At 32.3% G+C, this 25,720-nt stretch overlaps 3 protein-coding genes across 11 annotated transcripts; 1 reads left to right on the top strand and 2 right to left on the bottom strand.

The window, feature by feature from the left end:
• The first annotated feature begins 6,210 nt into the window (after positions 1–6,210).
• On the top strand, positions 6,211–10,576 carry LOC106765129 (DEAD-box ATP-dependent RNA helicase 53, mitochondrial). The gene is made up of 7 exons (XM_014649635.2): positions 6,211–6,643; positions 6,780–6,907; positions 7,112–7,523; positions 7,759–7,857; positions 8,480–8,704; positions 9,104–9,265; positions 9,663–10,576. Exons 1-7 carry the CDS (start codon positions 6,326–6,328, stop codon positions 10,182–10,184), a joined length of 1,866 nt encoding a protein of 621 aa, XP_014505121.1. The 5' UTR covers positions 6,211–6,325; the 3' UTR covers positions 10,185–10,576.
• A 1,103-nt stretch (positions 10,577–11,679) lies between these two features.
• LOC106763120 (N-acetyl-D-glucosamine kinase) lies at positions 11,680–16,140 on the bottom strand. Of its 3 annotated transcripts, XM_014647311.2 has the most exons (8): positions 15,976–16,139; positions 15,556–15,843; positions 14,545–14,692; positions 13,705–13,896; positions 13,318–13,446; positions 12,891–13,060; positions 12,318–12,451; positions 11,680–12,068 (listed from the first exon to the last, which is right to left on the bottom strand). In XM_014647311.2, the coding sequence occupies exons 2-8, from the start codon at positions 15,827–15,829 to the stop codon at positions 11,991–11,993; spliced, it is 1,125 nt and encodes a 374-aa protein (XP_014502797.1). In that variant the 5' UTR covers positions 15,830–15,843; positions 15,976–16,139; the 3' UTR covers positions 11,680–11,990. The 3 variants fall into 3 exon arrangements, with proteins under 3 accessions (XP_014502797.1, XP_014502796.1, XP_014502798.1); XM_014647310.2 differs by having other exon boundaries at positions 15,556–16,138; XM_014647312.2 differs by lacking the exon at positions 12,318–12,451 and having other exon boundaries at positions 15,556–16,140.
• A 1,713-nt stretch (positions 16,141–17,853) lies between these two features.
• LOC106765149 (uncharacterized protein At3g49140) lies at positions 17,854–24,944 on the bottom strand. 7 transcript variants are annotated; one of them, XR_002668117.1, is made up of 14 exons: positions 24,702–24,944; positions 23,878–23,971; positions 22,921–23,146; positions 22,672–22,774; positions 22,474–22,538; positions 21,681–21,809; positions 21,468–21,566; positions 21,178–21,334; positions 20,455–20,555; positions 20,027–20,167; positions 19,629–19,724; positions 18,732–18,839; positions 18,361–18,442; positions 17,854–18,059 (listed from the first exon to the last, which is right to left on the bottom strand). XR_002668117.1 is itself a non-coding variant. In XM_014649659.2 (13 exons), the coding sequence occupies exons 1-12, from the start codon at positions 24,745–24,747 to the stop codon at positions 18,735–18,737; spliced, it is 1,362 nt and encodes a 453-aa protein (XP_014505145.1). In that variant the 5' UTR covers positions 24,748–24,944; the 3' UTR covers positions 18,091–18,442; positions 18,732–18,734. The 7 variants fall into 7 exon arrangements, 6 of the variants coding, with proteins under 6 accessions (XP_014505145.1, XP_022637614.1, XP_014505147.1 ...); XM_014649659.2 differs by lacking the exon at positions 17,854–18,059 and having other exon boundaries at positions 18,091–18,442; XM_022781893.1 differs by lacking the exons at positions 17,854–18,059; positions 18,361–18,442 and adding an exon at positions 18,465–18,601.
• Between the last annotated feature and the right edge of the window lie 776 nt (positions 24,945–25,720).

Below are 25,720 nucleotides of genomic sequence, written 5' to 3'. Positions count from 1 at the left end.
AATATTCCCTGTAAGTTGTCGGGGCGTTATAAATGGTATCAGAGCCTAGCCTTTCCCAGTACGGTGTGGTTCGAGGATGAACCAAGCGGAAGCTGGTGGGCATGTGACACTCGGGCACTGACGAGGGCGGGGAATGATCGCCGATGCAAGAGGCACAGACAAGGAGTGGCTCCTGGCAGACTTCTAGTGGAAGGGGCACATGGACAAATCAAACATACACCGGAATGAGCGGGATCTAGAGACTGTATAGGTATGAGACTATACGGTTGAAGGATAGCTTAAAGGAATTAATTTGGCTACTCATATCAACAAATGCATTTACTTTTCGGTAGCCTAACCCATAAGAACTCCATGGTTAAGCGTGCTTAGCCTGGAGTAATTTAGGGATGGGTAACCTTTTGGGAAGTTTTCCCAAAAAATGTGTCCGTAAGTTGCTGGGGCGTTACATCCCCCTAAACTGCTCTACCTGCTACTCTCACCACATGCCTCACCATTCTCTACTTGAGAATGAATGACCATCACAGTGTTAAAATAACCCCAAGACCGAGCTTCTACATCCAGTTCAAGCTCAACATGAAACAAGAGAACAAAATGCACAACCAAAACCAACAATAGGGCGTCCAACGCCAACACCATTGAAAAAGTGGCGCTCAATGCCAAAGACACCACTCAGCCCCCTAAGAGCATTTACTCTCGGGTTTTGCATCACTCAACGCCCAAAGGGGGCACTAGCAACGTTGAATGCCACTCAAGGTTGCTTAACACTATACCATATGACAACAACCTTTTTTTTTGTACCTTACACCTATCCAAATAACCAATTTGAGTTCTTTAACACTAAGATTGATACGAAAACATGTTTATAAATGAAAATGGAGTACCATATTACTCATTTGGTTAGAAATAAGATGCACTCAACCAACCTAACCACTTAAGAACCACTATAACCAATTCTACACTTTATAAACTATAATTTAGCAAACTGGGTCTAAACAAGTCAAAATTGACTCAAAAATAGATCTCAAAACTTCAATTTTAACATATACCTACTACATTAGATTTTCACTTGTTAAAACCACTAAAATGAACCAAAAACTCAACTTATTTACTACTTACCAACTTAATAACAAATTTTTGATTAAGTAGAAGCTTAAACAAGTTTTAAATGACCCTAAAAATAGACCCAATAACCCAGTTTCTCCGATTTGACCATTACCTCAATTTCTCGCCTATAAAAACCCCTTTTAAGATCAAAACCAACCTATTCTCTGCTTCCCAATACCACATCAATTTTATACAATTTACACTTCAAAACAATAGCATTCAAAAGATCATACAAGTATCAATTCATAATCATTCATGGCATCATGCATCAATTAACCAAACACACTAATCAAAACACAATTATCACTAAGCAACCATTTCAAATTATAATAAAATCCATCGAACATCAAACTTACAACCTAACAACCATAATTCATACTTCTTAATTCGAAAATATAGAAAATCGTTAGCTTCGTTACCTACTAGAAGACCAAATGATCATAAAGAACCTTAAACAACTCCCACAGATGAAATGACATTAATTGCACCTACAAACAACATAATCATTATCAAAGTATGCAATGACATTAATTGCACCTACAAACAACATAATCATTATCAAAGTATGCTGTTAGGACTACTTATTAATAGAGAGTCTTATATAGAAAACTCAAACTTAACAGGCAAAACAAAAAAGGCTAGCATGCAAGGAAAAACGAAACTAACCAAAGAAAGGAGCAGAAAACCAACTTACTTTATTGAAGAAACTAACTGGTTAGACTTGAAAATCTCGATCACTCAAGTGATTTCTAATATTTAAACAGATGAACGCAGGAGAAGAACTCCTAAAGAGAAATAAAAAACTTTAAAAATTTGGTTTCTAAAGAAATTGTAAGTTTTAAAATAGTAAAACTCATTTATAACAAAACTATTTATATTAAAACCTTTTAATATTAAAATAATAAAGGTTCATTATTTTTATAATTATTATTATAATGATATTTTTAATAAAATTTATATTTTTAATATGATTAAGTTTATTTAAATTAATATTTTATATTAAATTTTGTTTATAAATTTTAAATATATTTATTTTAATTTGTTATAAAAATATTTTAAAATTTTATATTGAAATTTATAATATTGTTATTTTTAAATCAACCTAACATACATAGAAATTATTAATACATAAATATTTGAAACAAAATTCAAATAAAATATATAATTTAAATTTAATTTGTAAAAATTATTTAATAAAAATATATATTTTAATAAAGATATCATTATACATCTATATTATATTTGGCTTTAATTTGTAGAATGATTAAATTGCTTCAATTTTAAAAAAATTAGGATTAAAATGAGATCAAATACAAGTAAAAGAACTAAATTGATATTTTTCACATGACAGATGTCATTGTCACGGTTATAGTTATCTCACACCAGCTCTGTCATGTGACAGGATCCTCATTTGACACGTGACAAAATTTTCTTTTTTTTTTTGTTTAAAAATAACAAAAAAAATAATAAAAAATAACTAACATGTGACATTAAGTTAACATCGTCAATTTTATACTAATAGAAAAAGTTAAATTATATCACATTTTCAAAAATGAAGACTCACAACTTAAAATAAGATGATCGAATTGAAACTTTTACAAAAATATAAAAATCATCCCATGATTTTAATCATATCTTTATTATACATCACGATCGTTATTGTTATTTTTTATTGTATAAAAACCAGTATGAATAAAATATTTTAAAAATATTTTATCAGCAACTTTTGTGAATTCGATTATTTTTATACTGTGGATTTTATCATTTAATCTTTTCTTTTTATATTTTTCAATTTCACGTGCTCATTTATTAAATATATAACAAAATGCTATAGAGTGATGTTGTTTTATCATACTTTTTTTCAATCACGTGGTTTTTTTCCAACATGACGTTTAAACGTATAAAAAATAAATAAATTATAATGGTAAAAAAGGTGTGGAGGAAAATATTGAAATGTTAAAAAGGTTGCGAGTAAATTACGTGGAATAATACTTAAAATTTTCTTTTTTTTTTTTAAAAAAAAAACGAGATCAAAACATTTTGTAGCATTGTTAAATGATCATAAATAGAGTTGTTACTTTTATTTATCTTGTATTGTAATAAAATTTCAAAATTAAGATTTTATTGTTGTTATTTATCCTGTTTATACAAAGATTCACATCACACTTTGTAATACATTGAGAAATGTTAATACATTTGTTTACGCAACAAAAAGTAAAGTAGTTGAGATACATATGAACAGTGAAATGGTAAAAGAATACATAAGAGAAAAATTACAAATTTAGGATTACAAAAAATAGAAAAAAAAATAGATACAAATAAGAGTTCATAATTATTTCTTTTTAAAATGAAAGTAACGATAAATTAAAAAAATTAAAAAAAAAATAAAATTTGGTTATAAATTAATGAGGTGAAAGAGAATACTTGTTCTAACATTCACAGCGAGCGATAGGCAGTGAATATTTATCTTTGTTTGGATTGATAAATAATTAAATTATTAAAAAAATTATAATTGTATAAATATTTTTAATGAGAAATATTTAAATACGTCATTACTTTTTAAACTAATTTTTGATAATAATAATAATGAATCAACAGGAATGAATTAAATATGGTTGAAATTAAATTTTATAATAGTGACATTTAAATTTTGGTAACTTATAAGAGATAAAATAAGATGTTGATTAAAAGAATAAATTGTTAAACAAATAAATATAAATTATTAATACCGTTATCACATTAAATAACCGTAATAAAATATATTTAAAATCAATATGAAAAATTATCAGACAATAATAGAACCGTCAAAATGGGTCACAACCTGCGAGCCAATTCGGCCCGTCACGGGTTCGGGCCGAATTGGATTTGAAAAATACAACCCATTTATATTCGGGTTAGATTTCAACCCGGCTCATTTAGACCCGGCTCATGCGGGTTGAACCCGTGATGAGCCGGGTTGGCCCACCAACCTACCTACCTAATTTTATTTTTTTAATTTATTATTTTATTCATGAAATCCCAAAAAATAAAATATTTTCTTCACTCACTGTGTATACCAAAACAGTACTGCTCTCACACATCACTCTCATTTGACGGTGCTCTCACCCTTACTTCACTGAAATACTTCAAGGAGCAGGTAAAACACCCTTCCTTTTTTCTTCTCTTTTCTCCACATTTTTGTTTTCTCACTTCTCTTTTTTTTTTTTTTTCAAAAACCCTATGATGACAAAAATAAGGTTTTGTGAATTTGTTTTTTGTTCTGGGGGATTTGAAGACATGATTGATTGTTTCATGTTCTGACATGCTTGTATCACATTTTGTTCATTTTATTTAAATAATTTGAGTATACATTATTTGAACAAGCTCTTTTTGGTATCTTTGAATTTGGAAAATTATGTTACAGATTAAAATATTATTTTTTTGTTGATGTTGTTGAGTACTGGTTCTCTTTTTTTTAACTAATATTTTTTTATTGATTGTCGGAATTGTTCTGATATAGGAAAATCTTTATTAGTGAATTTGGAGACAACAATAACAAGGGTCAAAGGTTACAACAAGAACAAAAAATGATGAATATAAGAAACTTATTTGTATGTTTTTTGTGTTTGTTTTTTAATGACATTTGGATTATATTGTACTTTTTATTATTATTTTGAATTGTCTTTAACATAAATTTTTTTTTGGGAGTGAAAATTGTTTAAATTTAAATTACAGAAAGTTTGTACTTTTTTTTATTTAAAAAAATGTAATTAAATGGGCTAGTGAGTCAAACCATTTATCCACCAACCCGTGGTGGGTCGAGCCGGGTTCAAGTTTTTCTGACTCGCTAATAAATGAGCCGGGTTGTATTGGCTCACTAAGTGGCCAACTCGTGGTGAGCCGGGCCGAATTGAGCCAGGTTACCCGTTTCGACAGCTCTAGACAATAACAACAAAAATTTTGTTATATGATTGTTTTTTTTTTTTTTTTAAATATACTTCCACATCTATCTCTTATATATTTATATTAACAAGTTGATCATAAAAAAACAAAAAACTAATGTGTGAAAAGAATTTCTAAAACAATCAAATCATATAAGATCTAAGTTAAATATTTATAAAATACAATAACTCATATAAAAACATATAAACAATTAATATTAAACTTAATTATTTAAATACATATCTTTTATTAAACTTATTAAATAAAGGATTAACATTCTTTATAATAAAACTTTAAGGTATGACATGAAAAGATATTATACTCACTAAACTGACAAAATTAATCCTATTACTACTAAATGAGATATATGATATTTCAATTACATTATTATTGAATAAAAAGGAAAGAGAAAAGTATGACATATGTAGAGTCACGTGAGAGCATTCAATATATTAATTTTTCAAAGTTTAGAAATTTTTTCTTTTATAATTTAATGCTTGAACTTTAGTTAATTAAATTTAATTTACTATTTTGGTGAATATTATGATATTTTTCAATTAAAGATCATTTTTGTGATAATTAGTCCGTCCTATCTTTTATTTCTCAGTCTTGCAATAGTATATTGTGTATAGGTGAGTTAAGAATTAATGAGGAAAATAGTAATGGAGCATAGGACACTAACCAGCGAAAAAGTAGTTTAAAATATGGTAGAGAATATATATTAACTTTCGAAAAACTGTATTAAACTTTTATTTCCTATTTTAAAATACATATGTTAAATTATTACAATTAAGAACTAAATTTTAACTAAGTTTAGTTATAAGTATTGATGCTATTATTGAATTATAATCTTAATTATAATTAGTATGAGAATGATTAAGAAAGTAGAATTGTTACAATTTTTTTTTTATATATTTTTTTCTAGAAAAGAAAATCATAAAGTCCCTTCAGAATTTGTTTTCAGGGCTGCACTAAAAAGAAAAAAACAGTTGAGAACTTCACTCTCAATAAATCAATCAACTGTTACAATAAACAAGTTAATTTTAAAATAATAAAATGAGATTATTATTATTATTTTTTTTTTGAAAAAGTACAGTGGGCAAAAAATTATGCTTAATCTATGGTGTAGAATAAAAGAGGTCACAGGAGCATTAAGAAGAGTAGCACACAGAAGATTGTGACACCTGTAGTGAACTGAACTGAAATATCTTCTTCATTTCCAATTTTCTATTGTCATAAAACCCTAAACCCTGAATCGCAGTCTGTTAGGGTTTCCATTTTCTTACCACAACACTACAACATGTTAACCGCAATCCTTAGAAGAACTTCTTCCACCCTCTCAAGGCGCGCTTTCCTGGCCGTGGTAATCTCCGCCAGCAACGACTTCCGGCCACTCTCCCCGGCCTTCATTCCCAGAAACTTCCACTCCAAATCGGGTCTGTTGAATTTCCGTTCTTCTTTATATCACCGCGCGGAATATGCTGTAGACGATTTCCCTTACGAAGAAGGGTCTAAAGGGAACGCCGAGGAAGGACTCGAGATCGCGAAGCTCGGAATCTCTCAGGATATTGTCTCAGCTTTGGCCAAGAAAGGCATCACCAAGCTCTTCCCCATTCAGGTTTGCTTTGCTTCTAAGGAGTTATGCGATGATGCATAGCATGATATGCGGTTTATAATGATAAAAGACGTGTAGTTTAGTATCTTTGAGTTTTGTTAACGTTTTTTTTTTAGTTAATTGGGTTGTTGTATTGTAGAGGGCCGTGCTGGAACCTGCTATGCAAGGTCGTGATATGATTGGTCGAGCTAGGACTGGAACCGGGAAGACTCTTGCATTTGGGATACCCATCATGGATAAGATCATTCAGTTTAATGCGAAGCATGGGTTGGTTCTATTTTTTTTTTTTTTTTTTTTTTTTTTTTTTATGTTATCGTGATACTTATGCTTCCTTATTACCTAAATTTTGCACTTAATTCTCTGTTAGAGTTGAATGTGGACTTGGTAATTCATGATGGTGTGAATAGAATCATGGAAATGTTATTTGTGTCTTTAACTATAATTTTTTTTTTTGTGTGATTGATGTGGCAGGCGGGGGAGGGATCCTTTGGCTTTAGTTCTCGCACCAACTAGGGAGCTTGCTAAGCAGGTTGAGAAGGAATTCTATGAGTCGGCACCTAACTTGGATACAATTTGTGTTTATGGTGGTACGCCAATCTCTAAGCAGATGAGGCAGCTCGATTATGGGGTTGATATTGCTGTGGGAACACCTGGTCGGATTATTGACCTTCTCAACAGAGGTGCTCTAAATCTGAAGGAAGTTCAATTTGTTGTTCTTGATGAAGCTGATCAGATGCTTCAAATCGGCTTCCAGGAGGAAGTGGAGAGGATCTTGGAAAGGTTGCCCGCCAAACGTCAGACTCTTATGTTCTCTGCAACAATGCCATCTTGGATAAAGCAGATTTCACGCAATTACCTGAATGATCCCCTGACCATTGATCTAGTAAGCTTGAAACTCCATTCTAGGCACTAGGAAAATGCCTGTAACCTGTGCAATTCTGAGATATCATTTAGTTTGATTTGTATATAATGTACAAAATAAACATAGTAGATTATGATGTAGGGCGCATGAACTTCTTTGAGTAATAAGTTTATCATGTTTTAACGTCTCTACATTGTGGGCATGTGTGGGAGTACACGAGAGTTATTTCTTAACTGTAAATTTATTGGTGCTGTAGGTTGGAGATTCTGATCAGAAGTTAGCAGATGGAATTTCGCTGTATTCCATTGCATCTGACTTATATGTTAAAGCGGGAATTCTTGCGCAGCTAATAACAGTATGCCTTCTGAAACCATCATTTACTGACTTGATTGGTAGTTCTGATTAGTGATTGTTAATGTGTTTGAAAACCACCTTACTAGTGGTCAATCATAGCCTGCCTTAGTTGCATTGTGTTAGGAGGTGGCTGCCTCAACGGAAACCTCATTGGTGGTGCTTAGTCGCTCCTCAGCTAGAGATATGATATAAAATTAAATAGAGCTTCTAAAGGTTGACGAGGCCTTACTTTATAAGTAAGTTTTGTGGAGTTGAGTTAGGTTTCAAAGCTAAATTCCTAAACTAAAATTACCGTGTTGCAAATATGTTTCTGGAGTTTTATTACGTTTTTCCCTTAAGCTTTTACTAGAATATATATGTGTGTGTAATTAGAGGGTGAGCCTTGGTGCAAGGGTAAGGTTGGTTCCCTGTGACCCAGAGGTCTCAGGTGCAAATCCTGGACACAGCCGCTTGCTTGTGGGTGGTAAATCTGTGTACACCCACTGTCCTCAGACCCCACTAGGTGGTAGCCTTGGGCATTATTAGATTGCCCTTTTATGTATTTTAATTAGAAAAAACTACTTGAGGAAACTTGCTGGATTTCTTTCTTTCTCTCTGTTTCCTAAAGATATATCCTTTGTTAGGAACATGCAAAAGGAGGAAAGTGTATTGTTTTCACTCAAACAAAACGTGATGCAGACCGATTATCATATACCATGGCAAAAAGTGTTCAATGTGAGGCTTTGCACGGAGACATATCACAAGCTCAGAGGGAAAAAACTCTTGCTGGCTTCAGAAACGGCCATTTTAATGTTTTGGTGGCAACTGATGTTGCCTCACGTGGGCTTGATATACCCAATGTTGATCTTGTGAGTTCTGTTTTACTGTTTTTTTATTTCTATTGGAAATTATCGTATGTTTGATTGAATTTGAAGACAAGGTATCATTTTCTTGATGATATATCCTTGACAATTAGTTATTGATTTTTCTTGTCAATGTATTTGATATATTTGATAATCATGCAACACTCCTGGTTTATTCTGTCATCGGCCTGTACTGTTCATGGTTCTGTAAATTTTGGACCTCGCTTAGATTGTATTTCTCTGTTTGATTTCTTATTGTTCCGTGTTTGTAGTCTTTCTCAATGTGCCGTTCTTTAATGTTTAATGTCATGTGCATATGTAAATACTGTGATATATTATGGACAATATTGTTATCGTTTCATGCAATTTATAGATACGAAAATTTGACTTGCTTTCCTGCTATAGGTAATACATTATGATCTTCCCAATTCTTCAGAAATATTTGTTCATAGATCTGGACGGACAGGTCGTGCTGGTAAGAAAGGAACTGCTATTCTTGTGTATACAGAAGATCAATCAAGGGCTGTGAGGCTTATTGAGCGTGATGTGGGAAGTAGATTTACAGAGGTGATATCGTTTGCTGGCATCTTATTGAATTTTGTCTATCTTTTGCACCGGAAGTTGTACCTTGTTAATTACTAATTTTCTGGTCATTGAGATTGAGGCTACACTATTTAGGAAGCATATATTCCTGCTGCCTAAAATCCCATCCTTCCTATGCACAATTTGATCTGAACCTGTTTATGATTAGCTTGCGAGTCAGATTGCCCTGGAAATTGATAAACTCAATCTGAATTTTTCTCTATTCAATATATCTAAGCAGCCAGGGACCTACTATCCCATAGTTATTATTACCGTTTTCCAGTGTTCTCACTAATATGCTAATTACATTTTAAAGTTTGGTATATTTTATTTATATAATTATTTATTGATTGTTTTCTGTTCCTGTATTCATATTTTTCAGCTACCAAGGATAGCTGTTGATAGTGCATCCATGGACACAGTTGGCATGGGTGGTGGGCGGTTTGGGTCTTTCGGAGGAACTAGGGATCGTCGTTATGGTGACACAGGTTTTGGCCGTGGTCCTGGATCTGGCCGATCTGGTGGCTACAATAACAGTGGATTTGGCCGCCCCAGCTTTGGAGATTCTGGTGAAAGGTTTGGTGGACAGAATTATAATCGTTTTGGTGGCTCTGGTTCCAGTCAATCGGGAGGGGGGTTTTCTGGTGAGAGTAGATATGGTGGACCAAGCTCTGGTAGGTTTGGCTCATCTGGTGGCTTTGGCTCATCTGGTGGCTTTGGCTCAGGTCAATCAGGAAGTAGATCTGGTCGATCATCCGGTGGGTCTAGGTTTAGTCGTCCAGATGATTTTGGGGGATTTGGTGGTTCAGATCGTTCGGGAGGTTTTGGAGAACTTGGGTCGGGTCAATCTAGTGGCTTTGGTGATTCTCGTGGTAGTAATCAGAACAATAGAAGACCTTTTTAACATCACAATATAAGAAAATTGCGCTACCCTTATTTCTTGGTGGTTTAGTTCTTGTAGAGTTTGCATCTGTCACTTTCTCTGAAACTTAAAGGCGGCTTCTTGGCCAGCCCTTGTATTACTAATTAGTAAGAATTTGGGAAGGTCATACAATCAGAAGTTCTACGAGCATAGGATATTTCTTTTCTGGGACTTTTGGCTCAGTCTTAGATCTGTTATTTTTTTGAAACATCTATATAAAAAGGAGAAAGGAAGGCTGTATTCTGAGGGTTCCACCTCCATCCATGGACATTGAATCTCACAATGATCCTGAAAATGTGTACACACGTATATGCGTGCATGAAAAGTTTTGAAGAGGGAGCTGTATGAAGTGGTGATTCAATTTATTTACTGTATTTATGTTGCTTAAAGTAGTTAATGGCAGGTAAAGTGCTTTGGATAATCATGGGGAGATATACTACTGTTCTATTTTATACTGAAATTATTATGCTAGAAATTTCTCATCTAATATGTAATTTGACATAAAAGCAATTTAATTTTCGTCCCTTCAAACCTTACACGTGGAGAGGAAAGTGAATTGTGAAAATTTACAAGTTTTTGTTTGGTGAAAAGAATAGTTTAACCTGATTAACTCTATTATTTAAATATTTCCCTATTTGATCTAAAATCACACCTGAATTTTTTAATCATAATATTACATCTTTAATACGTATACCGAAAAAATACAAGTTAGGAGACACAGACCATATATTTAGAACTTTTAAAGCTGTTTAATATATTTAATACCATTTAAGAAATTTCAGAAGCAAGGTACTTTTTATTTTTAAAAAATAATATACAGCATAAAACAGCAGCTTTTTGTAAGTTTGCTATTTAAATACAATATCTTATTTTTATACTCCACTGTATTATATACCCTCCGATTCCACCACAAAAGAAATTGAGGTCACTAAGACAATAATTGCGAGAACCATATTTTAAGGACAAGTATTTTTAAAAAATGTTTTAAAATTACCTTTTGTCCTAATATTTTTTGGGATGGTTAAATGTTGTCTCTTAAATTTTTTTAATATAATTCTCATTTTTGTTAAAAAGAACTAATCTAGTCTCTTGTTGAATTGGTATGGTAACGTGATAATGCAATTCACACGTAATAATGAATAGTATATCACTTTAAATAACTCAGTCACATTATTTATATTGTCACGTTATTCTTTAAACGATACCAACACCAATTTATGAAGAATGATCATAGCAAATATAAATATTACATAACCAGAAAAATTAAGAAAACATTGAATAATTCCAATAAATATAAATATTAAAAGTGATATCAAACTTAAAAAATTAAGCAATGCATACAAATAAGATATAAACTAGTTCCAAGGATATTTAACTAAACTAAATTCTAGTTAAACCTCGTGATAAACAATCTTCTGTAATTTTGATCTATTTTTTACATAGTTTAACAAATTTTTAAATTGTTAAACCATCACGATTGGCTGTTCCAAAATGCTCATCTTCATTCTCTAAACAATTCATGATGAAAAAGTATCAACAGCTACAAGACAACGAAGACACTTCTCTATCATGTTTATGGCACTAAAAATTATATACACAAGCACAGTTACCACCTTAGCTAAGGTAATCATGACTCAAGGAACTAAGCCTACCATGTGCCATGAACAATAACAGCAGCAGAGATATTGGATCATACATAAACTACATGACATCACATAGGTATCCATACTTTCGTCCTTGTCTAATATACACTTTTAATCATCAAGAATTATATTTTCTTGCTTTTCATCAATTCTCAGCCTTGTGATGACATTCTTTCATGAAAAAATTCCATGCTAACCATGCCGCACCAACTGCAGGCTCCACCTGTTGTGGAATAAAGCAAACATGTTAAAAACATTGAATATGAATATTTAAAGAACATTTGAACATCGATTCTTCAAGTTATTTAATGGATGTTCTACAGAAAGTGTTGTTATATTCCAAATAGTATATCTTCTAGTTTCAAAAATACTAACTTTGAAACAATTTACAAATAGGGATTTTTATCTTATATGCAATTGTTTTCAAAAAGATAAAAGATTATCTCCAAAATAAAATGATAAATATGCTGACCTTAGGTCTAATGGGAATAACCCCAGGAAACTGTTTGGTAATACAGTTAATTACTTCTTTTCCTATATCCCAGCTTCCCCTATGTGCTGTCAGAACACCACCAACCATCACCAGGGGAAAGCCACTCTTCCCATCTGCCAAAATTACAGACTACAACTCATTGCACAATATTCATTACAGAAGGAGAAAAGATCAATAATCCATGTAAATGATCCAAACGTTCAAGCCTAAGAACACTTCTATATTTTACAAGAATGTTTTGGAGGCCAACTCAATTAGTACAAATTTTAATCACATTGTTTAGCCTTAGATGATTGTTTGGATGAACATCTCCATAAACTCTTATAGGAGATAAAACAAGGAAAAAATGAATTTAATTTCTCCAAAAGCTAAAATTAGCTTATGCACAAGTTAAAAAAAATATATAGAGAAACTATGAGAGAACTTTTACAGGTTTAGCCTATGGAGAAGCTAATCTCATCTTTTTCCCCTAAAAGGAGCTAATGGAGAAGCTCATCCAAACTGACTATAAATGTTATGCACTAAAAATGACAATAATTTAAATACCCTAACCTTGACCAGACAATCCAAGTCTGTTTACAACAGCTTTGACACTTGAAGCTAGCTCTTGGACAGATTCTAGTAAGATATTATTTGCAACCTCATCCCCAGCCTCTGCACAGATCACTACAACTGGAACGAGGGCTGCAATGCGGGCCCAGGAGGGATCTGCATAGGTCCATCTGAACATAACATGATGACATAAATTACATTACATTGACAAAATTACTTCCAACTTAAAAAATATCATCTCTGAAATATATACCAGTCAACTTAGTTTGCATTTGCTGTGTGGATAGGCTAGGTAGTAAGTTTTAGTTCTTAGATAAAGACACATGGATGATTCTCTTGTTGCATTTCTAACAATAAGATTTCTAAATACTATCTATTTACTTCACAAATGCAAATAAATGAACAATTATACAACTATAATATATACCCGATTATTTCTTCTGCAGAAGAAAGACCAAGTTTTTGCAAAATACTACTTGCAAGCATTGTACTTGGACCACGACCATCATAAGCTCTTACTACTGCAGTTAGCGCCTTTGCAGCTATTCCATACGCACTGCAAATAATAAAGCAAACTTTCAACTAAGCAATAGATGGAATCAAATTGGACATCAAGAGAAAGACGTTCCCCATGGCTCTTTTTATATCTTTTGTACTCATATATGGGAGATGCCAATATATATGATGCAGAAAGAGCTTTTAAGAAGATTAAGGTTGGATCAATCTGCAAAGTTAACACCTTTTCTGGCTAATGAAATTATTAGTCTCCATATTACACTTTTTACTAAAAGCTAATTTTCAAGGTCTGTGTTACCTGCCCCAGTCACCTAGGACAGGTCCGGCACCTGCTGCTCTTGCTTCTTTTCCATCTTCAGTAAATCCATATGCAATGCTCCCTGTGCCAGAAATTAGTACACATCCATGAAGTTTACCCATTGTTCCACTTGACAGAGCAGCCACAGCATCATTCAGAACATATAACCTCACATGGCTTGGGAATATATCCCTGTTTACATAAGGCCACAGCATGGTTCAGTCTTTAGAATAACAGTTAAACTATAATGGATATTAAATGACACATCATATTCAAAGAACTGAACCAGCAGAATGTACAAATAAACTACAGTTTAAATAAGTTTCAATTCTTTACAGATAAGTCCCCCCACTTGTATTGTATTGGCAAATTAAAAAAAAATGAAGAAAATCAGTTTCTTTCAATCTTATATAAAACTGGTATAATGGAGTAGACTTGTTATATAGGTAAACTAATATAGCAGATGTTTATGTCCTCACTTTCCTTTATAAAGGTCGAGTTCAGTAGTAACATTGTTATTCATGATAGGATTAACTAACTTTATTTGTGGTCTCTATTTTTTTATTTAGGAAGACAATTCTCTTCCATAATATTATGATAAACAACTTAAAACTCAGTTGCATCCTTCCACAATTAAATATATAACAAAAACTAACATACAGATCATATATGCCATTAGATATATAAACACAGTATATTCATTACTTATAAAAGCTCAGAGATAAATAAAATAAATAACTTTGTTAGTTTCTTCCAAGAGCAAGAGTAAAAATAGATTTATATGCCTTCTTTTCAACACAAAAAAAAAAATGAAGATACACTTAAATAAAGCTTAGCAACCTAAGCCAATTGAGAATTCTTTGTTGATCTGTTGGATGGTTAACACCAGATACAGCCAAACAAACAGCTCGGACTGAAGATCGTTTTGAACCACACTTTGAAAGAGCATCTGCCATAACCTGCTCTATTGTTTCCCTTGCAGCAATCTCTGCAGAAGAAGTGATTAAAGACAAAAGCTAATAAAAGATTTCCCCTGGAATTCGATCTTCGTTTTATTATGACAAGTATAATTCTTTAAAACTGTTGAATGCATGAAACTTTGTCTGTTGTTTATGCACAAAGTTAACACACAAAAAAGAGCTAATTGAGATGCTACAAGAGTACTTGGCCAGCAACCATAAGTTATCACCATCTTTTTGGGAGGAGAGCAGGATGGTTAAAACAAGAACTTCATTATTATAAAATAAGGGAGAGAGCACAAAGTGAAGATTAAAAATAGGCATATCTAAACACACAAACACTGTAGCCAAAGCTTCTTTAGAATGCCAGATAGAAAACCCGATAACAAGAATGTAATCTTTAACAAGACTTTAACAACTCAAACCAAGGAATGTAGCATAAGATTGCAGCTTTTCCTAAATGATCAATCTCCAACAGTTTAGTTACAGGCCATAGTTGCTTGTGACTAGCTTAGATCAACACACTATTTAGCTTCATAACCGAACAGCCACTTAACCAAATTGCCTAAGCCATAACCATTTAATCAGCATCCTACTGTGGTATGCAAAAACAAAAATGTATATCCAACCTAATAGGTGTCTCTTATCCTCCCCATAGTTCCCAACCCAATAAGGGCATTGAAACACAACACACACTGAACCAAACAGTGTATTAATGTAGGCAACCAAATCAATAAAAAATGTCCAAGCACAGCAAATATTCCAATAAACCCATAAAAAAAAATCAAATTTCGAAAGAAACCCCCAAAGGGAAATCATCAAACACACCAAGTGGCTGACCAACAGAAAAATCAAACACACCAAGTGCACAAAAGAGGAGATTATGAATTACCTCCAACACTATTGTGATTGGAGCATCCAGCAACGGCCCTTGCAAGGGTGGGAAGAGAATGAAGCTGAGAGTGAGAGAAGGGAATCATGGGCATACAAATGCAGACAGTGGAGGTAGTTCCACCGTCCAAACCCAACAAGACACCATTGTCACCGTCTGAGACACCCAAGTCATCCTCAAACTCCCAGATTTCTCCATTTCTGTACCTCTTCATCCCTGCATCAACCACCACCTGATCCTGTTCCTTCTCCTTCTCCTTCTCCGGCGTCATCATTCAATATTTCAAAACTGGAGGAGAGAGAAAGCAACGTTGACGGAAGAGAACAGACAAAGATGGGAGAATGAGAACAAGGAGAAGAAGACTATCAAAGACTGAATTTTTAATGATGGGGTCTCATTTAAATATGCCAAAGATTCAACCTTGGACGGCCACTGCAACAACTACTTTCTCACACCTTGTCGTTTCTCAGAATTTCAGATCTTCTTCTTCTGCAAAACAAGTCAAGAAGAAAAAGAAGACAGAGGTATGATATCTTCTTTTCTTCTCTTTTTTCTCTTTTTTTCTGAAGAAACAAACCTCAATTTATTTCTTGAAAACAAAGCAGAATAAAAAAAAAAACGTAGAGAGAAACTTTATTTGAATTTTTCACACGTTTAACATTACTCCTTCCGTTTTTTTTTTTCCAAATAGCACACTTTAGGAAAAAAACTACACAAGCAGACAAATTTTGGCCGTGTTATTTTCCAGTTTTAAACAAATTATGGTCTAAAATTTTGTTTAAAACGTAATGATAAATATAATAATTAAAATATAATAAATGTAATAATTAAGTAAAAGACAATAATTCTTTAATTTTTATTTAATTAAATATTGAACACTAATATTGATTTATTCATAATTAAAAAATAAAATGAAAATATAAAAGATAAAGTGTTTTAAAAACATGTCACGTGTATTTATATAAATTATATAAATATGTTTTATTTATATAAATTATACTTTAAGTTTATACCAAATAATTTAAGTCACCTGAATAATAAGATAAAATAATTTAAATTAGTCTAAGAATTTTATTTTAGTTAAAAATATTAATAAATTTGTTAGAACATGATATCAATACATATATCTAAATGGTCAACTATAATTTAAATAATTATATACTATGATTTATTGATATAAATGTTTACATGTATTCATATCTATATATATTGTACGATTTCTATTTTTAGTATTCTAGTTTATTTCTTCTTTGTTTGTTTGCAATATATTTTTCTTTTTCTTTGCGATCATGTTCTAGTTTATGTATGTATATAACTTTATATTGAGTACATGTTTTCTGGACGACTTTATATAAGCGTTATGTAGTTATTTCTTTTGCTTACTGATTATCATATTTATAATATTTTGTTTTCCAGTAAAATTGAAATTTGTTATTATCTCAAACTTGATAAATTTTAATTTTAAATTTTAAAATTAAAATGTATATTGTTCTTTTAACTCAAAATTAATTCTTTGATTTATTAAATAATGTTCTAAATGACATTTGAACAAATGTCAAACTCAAATACCACCTTAAAACTATTTGTCACGTAAAAAAATATAACATAATTGAATTAGAAAATTATATATATTTAAACACTTATTACCATTTAATTATGTTATTTTTAACACAGGAACATTTCGTTATTAAAATATATCAATTTACAAAACAAAGATCTATCATATCAAATAAATCACTTACAATCTTTTCACTAATTTTCTTCTTTCTCTTTATATTATTTTATTTTATTTTTTACTTAATTCAAACTATCTCAGGACAGTTCTTATTAACTTATTGTCCAGAGAAGATAGTCAACTACAATAAATAACCATAAACGAATAGACGTAACAACATAGGAGTCATAAAGACGTAAGAGCAAGATGTCTTCATCCCATGATAGTTGCCATTTGGCAGAAGTCGAAAATAATATCCTTGCAAAAGCTCAAACCTTTCATTGGCCTCAGCATTAGTAGATGAGGATATATTATTTAGTTGCAGCTAAAATGATCACTGAATAATGGTTCGCTCGTATTACAATGTATAAAAGATGTTCAAAACCTGATTGTTGCAGCTTCCTTAGACACTTAACTGAAAGCCCATCAATTGAAATAGCACGATTTTAAACGTGCTCCTAAATCTATATAAAAAAAAAAAAAAAAAAAAAAGCTTCAAACATAAGTTCAAATGGTATAAGTTTCAAACATTATATTGTTAAAATGTAAGGTTGCAGTTAATTCTAAAAACGTAAGACCTTTTATGCTAAGCAACATTTAGATTAAAAGTGGCTTCGAATCCCCACCAACCAAAAGTTACAGGCCAAACGCACAAAAGTGTGTAATGAATATTTAATAGTATTTACTAAGAATACAGGTTATGCCGTTGCCAAAATAATACGTCTCGTGCTATATAAGGACGGGAGTTAAACAATGATGTGTGGAAACATGTTCTATGCTGCAGATCATCCTGAAATTCAAAGCATATATACAATGTACTAATCAAAGAATAATTGCAAATTTAAAAAAAATATGATCTCCTGAGGAAACAGTTTTATTAATAAACGCTGTCCTTAAGCATCACTTATTATTCACCAAACAATGAATAAATGCTATCCTTATTATGCATCAAACAGAAAGCTAAACATTTTAAAATTTCTAATTTATATGGAGTAAAGGAGGAAAAAGAGGATAATCGTGCCCTTTTCAACCTAAATAAAATTATAAAGCCAACATGGATATTCTCTGGATAAAAGTTACGTTCACCGTACCACGTGTTTATCTCAATGATATAAAATACTCGTTACTCAGTTTTATGATCGGAATGTGTCTCTCCATTTGACAAGCTTCAAACTGCAAAGAAACACACAAGTACTTGATTCTCAATTTTGTGAATTGGTAAAGATCAACCTACGTAAACTTGGGTTTAATATTTGCAGCCACTAATACTCCTTTGAAGAGTGACATAACTCTTGCCTCTTTTCCTAAACTTTGAAGATGTACCCAAAAATGCTGTATAGGATTTACCAAGGAAAAAATGTACAGATTATAGAACTATTCATACATAAAGACATCAATTGCTCCAGAACAGACTCTAGGGGTAGTTTGAGAAGGACAAAGTGAATAAATAAGGACCAATCACCTATCAAATCATGGTGGTGGTCCGCCACTTTTTCATATTCTTCTTGCGTTGAGATCGAGGAAACAGGAGTTGCCAAATCTGTTTTGCAGCTGCGTTTATGGTGGCGGCCTACAAATTGAAGAAGAAAAATCCATTAATCAATCAGAAAACATGCCAGGCCAGAGATTTCTTCTTTTAGCAAATTTATATCAGTTATAAAAGCTTATATAAGTCAAGTTCATGGAGTAGCCTATGTTGTAGGCTCTTGGTAACCATTAGATTAATATGCCTTAAATGAACGGTTGTGGACCGTAAAGGCTTCTTTCACACGTGGTCAATCACAGACACAACAGTGTTCCCTACTCTTCTGATCACAAATTTTCATCACCTTACCCCAGACAAAGGTTTGTTTACCTTCCTGTATTTAATCTTCTGGTATTAAACCGTTAGTTATGAAGCCCACTTCCCAAATGCTACCAAAAAAATATTTCTGGAGAATCCAGTTCGAATCTTCCCATGTGCTAGGCAAGCATGTTATATGTGCGTGACACATTGGTTCACTTAGAACCTCAGGCTTGCAGGTTTGCTTCAAATATTACTGATAATTCAGGAGCCTCAGAAATCCAAAAAATATTATAAAAACAAAATCATCAATATTTTTTAGGTTATGATATATGGTTTTCCTTGTTCCACTGAACTTATTTTAACATGCTCATGTAAATGTCCAGCATCAAACATTGGATAGCATACGAATCATAAACTTACACAGTCAACCCTCAAATTATCTTATCCGTAAGAGGTTGATCGCAACTAGATTGTTTTAATAACTAATTCGCATGTTCTGACTAGGATGTTCAGGTGAGGGTCCATGATCAATCTCAGAATAATGTACATTCTTTTGAAACCCACGATCCTTACCTGGATTTTGAATGGAAAGCGATGAGTTTTTACTTCTACACCTGAGAAAACTCTAACATCCACGCCAAGGCTGTCAACCCCAACCAGGTAAGCTCCCTGGAAGCCAAGTAATAGTAACAGTAAAATAAACAATAGGCTTAAACCAATTGTTAACAGTAGACAAAAAATCAAAGAATAATAGTCTTTTCCTACAACAGTATATTTGCTTGGCATCATGACGTGAGGAAGTAAGATACAAAGGAAAAGAAGAGAAGTAAAGAGTCATCGATTTCCTTGTTTGGTATATCCAATGGAAAACAAGGAAGGCTTTCCTTCATTTATTTGATGTCATAAACGAAAGAAACGAAGATGTAAATAAATGTGGAATTATTTTATAAAGCGGGGAAAAATTGGATTACCTCAGCATCAAGACCTTTCTTCTTGCAAAGTGCTTTAAGATCATCATCACAGAATCTGTTGAACCGTTCCAGAATTTCCGAAGAAGAGTGTGCAAGAATATCAGGTTCAGCATCTTGAAACTCTAGCACACTAATTTCAGACTGCAATTATTGTGTACATGTAGAACATTTATAATTTGAAATTTAGAATATAGATCTCAACAAACTTAATGATGCTTCAAATTACAGAAAAATATTGTGCATTTGCTAGTGTACCCCATTTGCTTTCTAGGGGTATTTTAGCATGCTACACCTTTTGGTGTATTTTTCAAAAATGAAGTCATAAATTATTAATACATTCTCTCTTAATAACAAAGAAGGTGTTGTTATATAGATAGATAGACAAAGAAAGAAAGAAAGAAAGAAAAAACCGGTTTTGTGACACGTGCCTGATTTCCATACATGGAGTAGAGCTTGATTTTCAGGATCTCTAATCTATATAGTGTCGAATTACTGTTTCCTTGGTCATCAATACTATTTGAGTAAGAATCTTCGCCATACAATCATTGAAAACGAACAAAGTTAAAAAACAATTTACCAATGAATGTACAGTCTTTTTGTCAAAACTAAGATTTCATGTCACTGATAAAGAAGAGCCTTTGCCTCTGCAGGTTACATAAATGCAAAATGCTCAGAGAACTGCAATGACAAACTTCAAACTTGATTGTTATATTGAAATACTAGATTGACTAGACAAAAAACAACAAGCAACATTAGTGAACCCAAACAACTAACACCAAGTTTGAGTTTTCAAAAAAGCAGCACAACTTTAGTCAACTAAACAAGATCATTCTACAATACAGAATTGTGAGGATGTTCAGAGTCCTTTAACACACTTCTTCATAAATGTGCCATAACAAGAATGTGTTAAATAAAATACACAAGTTAGCCAACAAATTAATAAACTAATTGCTCTACATATAAATAAAAACATGAGTGACATAGAAGTTAAAAGTTGCCCCTTCACGAAAATCCATGCTCTACAAAATTTAATTTTAGGAATTTATATGGTTCTTCGCTAGATGATATTAGAAAAACTTGATGTTCTTATACTAAATGCGTATAAAGGAAATCTGTAGATCATAGATATCGATCTTGTAGTTAACTGATACCTCTCAAGCCGGAGATGTATACAGCACCATCTTCAGTGTGATACATCCATCTTAGATAAGACCTTTCTTCATCATAAATGGGTCTAAGGAACCCTATAATGGAAACACCATTGGTAGGATGGTTCATTCTTTTAATATATTCCACGTTGTTGACAGCCTAGAAGAAAAATCACAAAGATCAATGTTATTTCTTCCAGAACCTATGAATTTGTTAAATCATTTTCATGTTGAAACTTGAGATATTAGCTATCTATCGGTTCTTGTGTTCGTTTTTGGGGAGGATGGAGGACCTTTGTTAAACACTTCGAGAAATAAATTGGATGAATAGAGTTTGTAGTGTCAGGATGTCCCCAATTCACAGAAATGTTAAACTCCTCCATGTCTGAGACCTGTTTCCAGAAGAATACACTTCAGATTTAAATTACTCACATTCATAAAAAGAAACGATTGGTAACTAAAACAACTTTCTAAATTCCATAATTTAAACATCTGAAAATGCAAACCTCAACAACATCATCTTCATCATCAAATGTGAATAATTCATCATCCTTGCCATTATTGAAAATGTCATACTCATTAGCAGTTCTTCTATTATTATCATATATTGGGATGTCCATTCCAATGAAAACATTCTGAAGAAACACAGAACCTGAATATCAATTTCACAACTTCTACCTTATAGATAAGGATGGGAAACAAAAAGACCATGCCAAAACTACTTCACTTTACAGTCCAAACAACAAATATAGCTCTTCAAGCTGTTGCATGAAAACAAAGTTGAATCACTTAAAAAAATAATACTTTTAAGATGACTACATAATCTCGTGATCTGAATTAATAACTTCATATGATTATACCATATATGAAATTGGCCTTTTATTTTGAGTGAAACCATGAAATCTAACAAGGAGTCCCAAACACATCAGTCAAAAGAAATAAAGAAAAGAAAAGAAACAAGAAGAGAAGTACGTGGAAGAGATTAGAAGCCTGGACCTTATAACTAGAAATACCACACAAATGTATCACACGGTTCCCTGACACATATATGCAGCTTTCATGTACTTCAAATTTAAAAAGACAATATATATACATACATACATACATACACACACACATATATACATATAATAATCATAACTTGCATCACGTGGGAGACAAAGAAGTAAAAGAAAAAGTATGTGGAATAATCCTTAGAGAAGAGAAGAAAAAGAGAAATCTCAACAGCTAAGCATAGTTGGTCAACTCTTTGCATGACTAACAATGACATCCCTTTGTAAACCGCTACTAAATTCCTACCACAGGATTGTTAGCTCCCCGATCTGCCAAAATGTTTGCATCATCAAAGATTTCAAAATATATATCTACAGAACAAAAAACAAATTAAAGCAGTAAGTTAAAATTCTCAATGTTTAATACTAAATCATGAATTCATTAAGGTAATTGATATTTCTCACTTCATAAACAAAATATATACATAACAAAAAGAAAACAAACCTCCAAAATCATCAATAAGATATTGAAACTCAGCCCATGAAATCTGCTCATGTGGTTCATAGTGTACCATTCCAGGAAATACTAGCAAGGCGTTTTTATTAGCCTAATGCCAACAAACAGGGCATGATGATAAAAGAATATGGATACTACCAGAATACGTTAAGCAAAATAGAAAAATCATAATATGTGTAGCTCTACATATTGCAAAATTGACTCCTTTCACATGCACAGATGCATTTAGGCACAAACCTCTACAGTCGTTTTTGCCATTTCAGGAGGAGAGAGTCTGGCTGGCTTTACATCATCAGAACCTTTCAGTTCTTCAAGAGGATGATAACCTTGTTTGTCCATGTGATCAGAAGAATCGGGTATAGAATCTGAATAATCTGCAGCAACATTAACCTTCGAAAGGCACTGATCATGCCCTGCGGATGGCCAAAGGAGGTGTGGCAATCCAAAACATGAACTTTTGTACCTAAAGATAACCAAAACTATTTCAGGAAACAAAGCATTTTAAGATATTTCAAGAAGAATAATAACATAAACAAGATTTCACAAGTGACGAGAACAAGCCTATATGAATAATTGTGGTAATCATGGTTTAGTGAATTTTCAACTCACACAGTAAATGGAATATTTGATTGCAGAATCAATAGAAGGAAGAGACTAAGGAAAATATTGGTTTGACATAAATAAAATTTAAACCCATTATAATATAGCATTACTGATTTCAGGGTTTTAGATGTTAGGAATCTAAGTGAGTTTGAATCATATTTTGAGTAGAAATAAAAATGTTGCAACATATAACAAAGAAGACCCACAAACTCATTGACTTAAAGTTGTAGGTTGGAGTACGGTTTTGCTTATGGCTCATTGGTGCCGTATCTTCTTAATGTATCTCCCTTGAAAGAACCTAACAATGATATCAAAGTCTATATAAATAATAAAAAGGGAAGGAAAGAAAGAAAGAAAGAAAAGAAAAGAAGTCCCTAAAATTGTTGAGATACTGATATGGAATATGGATGCAAATAAATGTAAAATATCTTCCCCCCATTTCCTTGTCTCTAATTAGAGACAAATTGAATAATCCCACCTCTGGTACTATTACAATTTTATAAGCAAGAGAAGGGTGACTTGACTTTCAAACTGATCACTCTATTTTCTGAATAAGGGCAAATAATCATCGATTATGCAATATATAAGCACCTTGTGCTGGCAAGGTCATGCCATCTTCGGCCATCAATAGGAAGTTTGATTGAATAGCTTGTTATTCCATATGACGTAGAGTAACATATCCCTTCTACAAGACACAGTGTTGAACAAGTATGAAAACACCATCCAGAAGAGAGAGCATTTGAACATAACATAAATCCTCAAGTCAAAGACGATAACGAGTGTACTGTAGGCAAGTATCTCAAAACACATAGAAGAAACGGAAATGTAAAAATGTGTAAAAAAATTATAAATCATCTAAGATGTTCTATCACTTGAGAACAAAAATCCCGTCTCCGTCAAAAATTTGCACTCACTCTCAAAATCAAATTCCTGGCATGTGTAGTGTAGGTAAGTAGTATCTCAAATCACATAAAACAAAAGAAAATCTCAAAATGTATGAAATAACTAAAGTCGTATAAGTTCTATCACTCCATAACAAAAAAACAGTTCCGATCGAAATTTTGCGCTCCTTCTCGTTATCAAATTCCTAAAATCCATATTTAGCCCTAAAACTTTTAGACTTCTTCACAATCTGAAAACCGTAAAAACATTTAAGTTATTTATTTTGCTCCGGCGAACTCCACAGTTCGATTATTGTAAAAGCAAATGAAGCATTCTCCTACTTAAAAACTCGATTGAGCCTAATAACTTCAGAACATTTTCATCTGACTAGAGTTAAATAAGCATGCATGAGCACGAGGATTTCCTTAGGAACAATCATTTTATTGTGAAATGAATTAACGGAATGTCTATTTGACGGAGTAATAGTAATTCGGAAATTAAATAGCGTAGAAACAAGAGTTCGAAAAATTTACCAGAAGGTGAGGAAAGTGAAGAAGAAGCAGGAGGTCGAATAGCCATGGAAGAGAGGGAGAGTGTGTGCGTATCTCGCTTTTTATGTGACAGTGAAAGCAATAACTAATGAAGACTCCAGCACAGACATGACGATGGCATGTGCTGTGTTGTTACAGACTTGCAGTGCTGCTACTTCTGCTTCTGAGTAAACACTATAACCTCACTTCCCACTCCTTCGATCCTCTCCTGCATCTCCAGCTTCATATTCCGTGAAGAAAAATCTGGAGCGCTTGTCATTTTCTCGCTGCTGTTTAAATGCGGTATGATGGATGATCAACGGTCATGATTCAACTGAATTTTTGCTGCATATAATATTGGCCACAGAGGATTTACTTTGCCTACTTTACCCTCGCTTCCAACGTAAGCTACGTTGACTTAAATTTTGTGCTTCATTCATCAACGTTGTTGACTTAAATTCATCAGTATTAATTTTATTTTCAGTTATTTTTGTACATATTAAAAATAAAGAAGTTTAATATTAATGATATAATAAATATTATTGATAATATTTTTTGGTTTTTTATCAATTAATTTATGTTTGGTCCTGATAGATATACATAGCAAACTAGCATTACCAAATTAATTTAAAGGGTAGGTATGGCTTTTAGTTAATTTAAAGTGGGCTTGGCTCCAAAATCATAAATTTGTCCTATTTCTAAATTTGTGTATGATGGATGTTGAGTTCTTATCTCCAAAGAATATTCGATTATAAAATTATTCTTGGATGAATGCTAGATACAGAAATTGAAGATAGAATTTGGTTGTCCCATTTTGATACTTTTATTTTAACTTTTCCAATATGAACTCTTGTTTTAAAAAACAGAAAAATAATAATAGTTAAGAGATAAACATATTAGTTTCACAGGAATGCTTATAACGGAGGCATAATTTTTTAAATTAATTCCCATGATTTTCTAATAGGAGAAATGTCACTCTTTCAACGTAAATGAAATATATAATTTAAAGAGTAATCCCTATA

Source organism: Vigna radiata, chromosome 6, assembly GCF_000741045.1.
Source record: "Vigna radiata var. radiata cultivar VC1973A chromosome 6, Vradiata_ver6, whole genome shotgun sequence".
Taxonomy (NCBI): Eukaryota; Viridiplantae; Streptophyta; class Magnoliopsida; order Fabales; family Fabaceae; genus Vigna; species Vigna radiata.
This window is presented reverse-complemented; position numbering and strand designations above follow the sequence as displayed.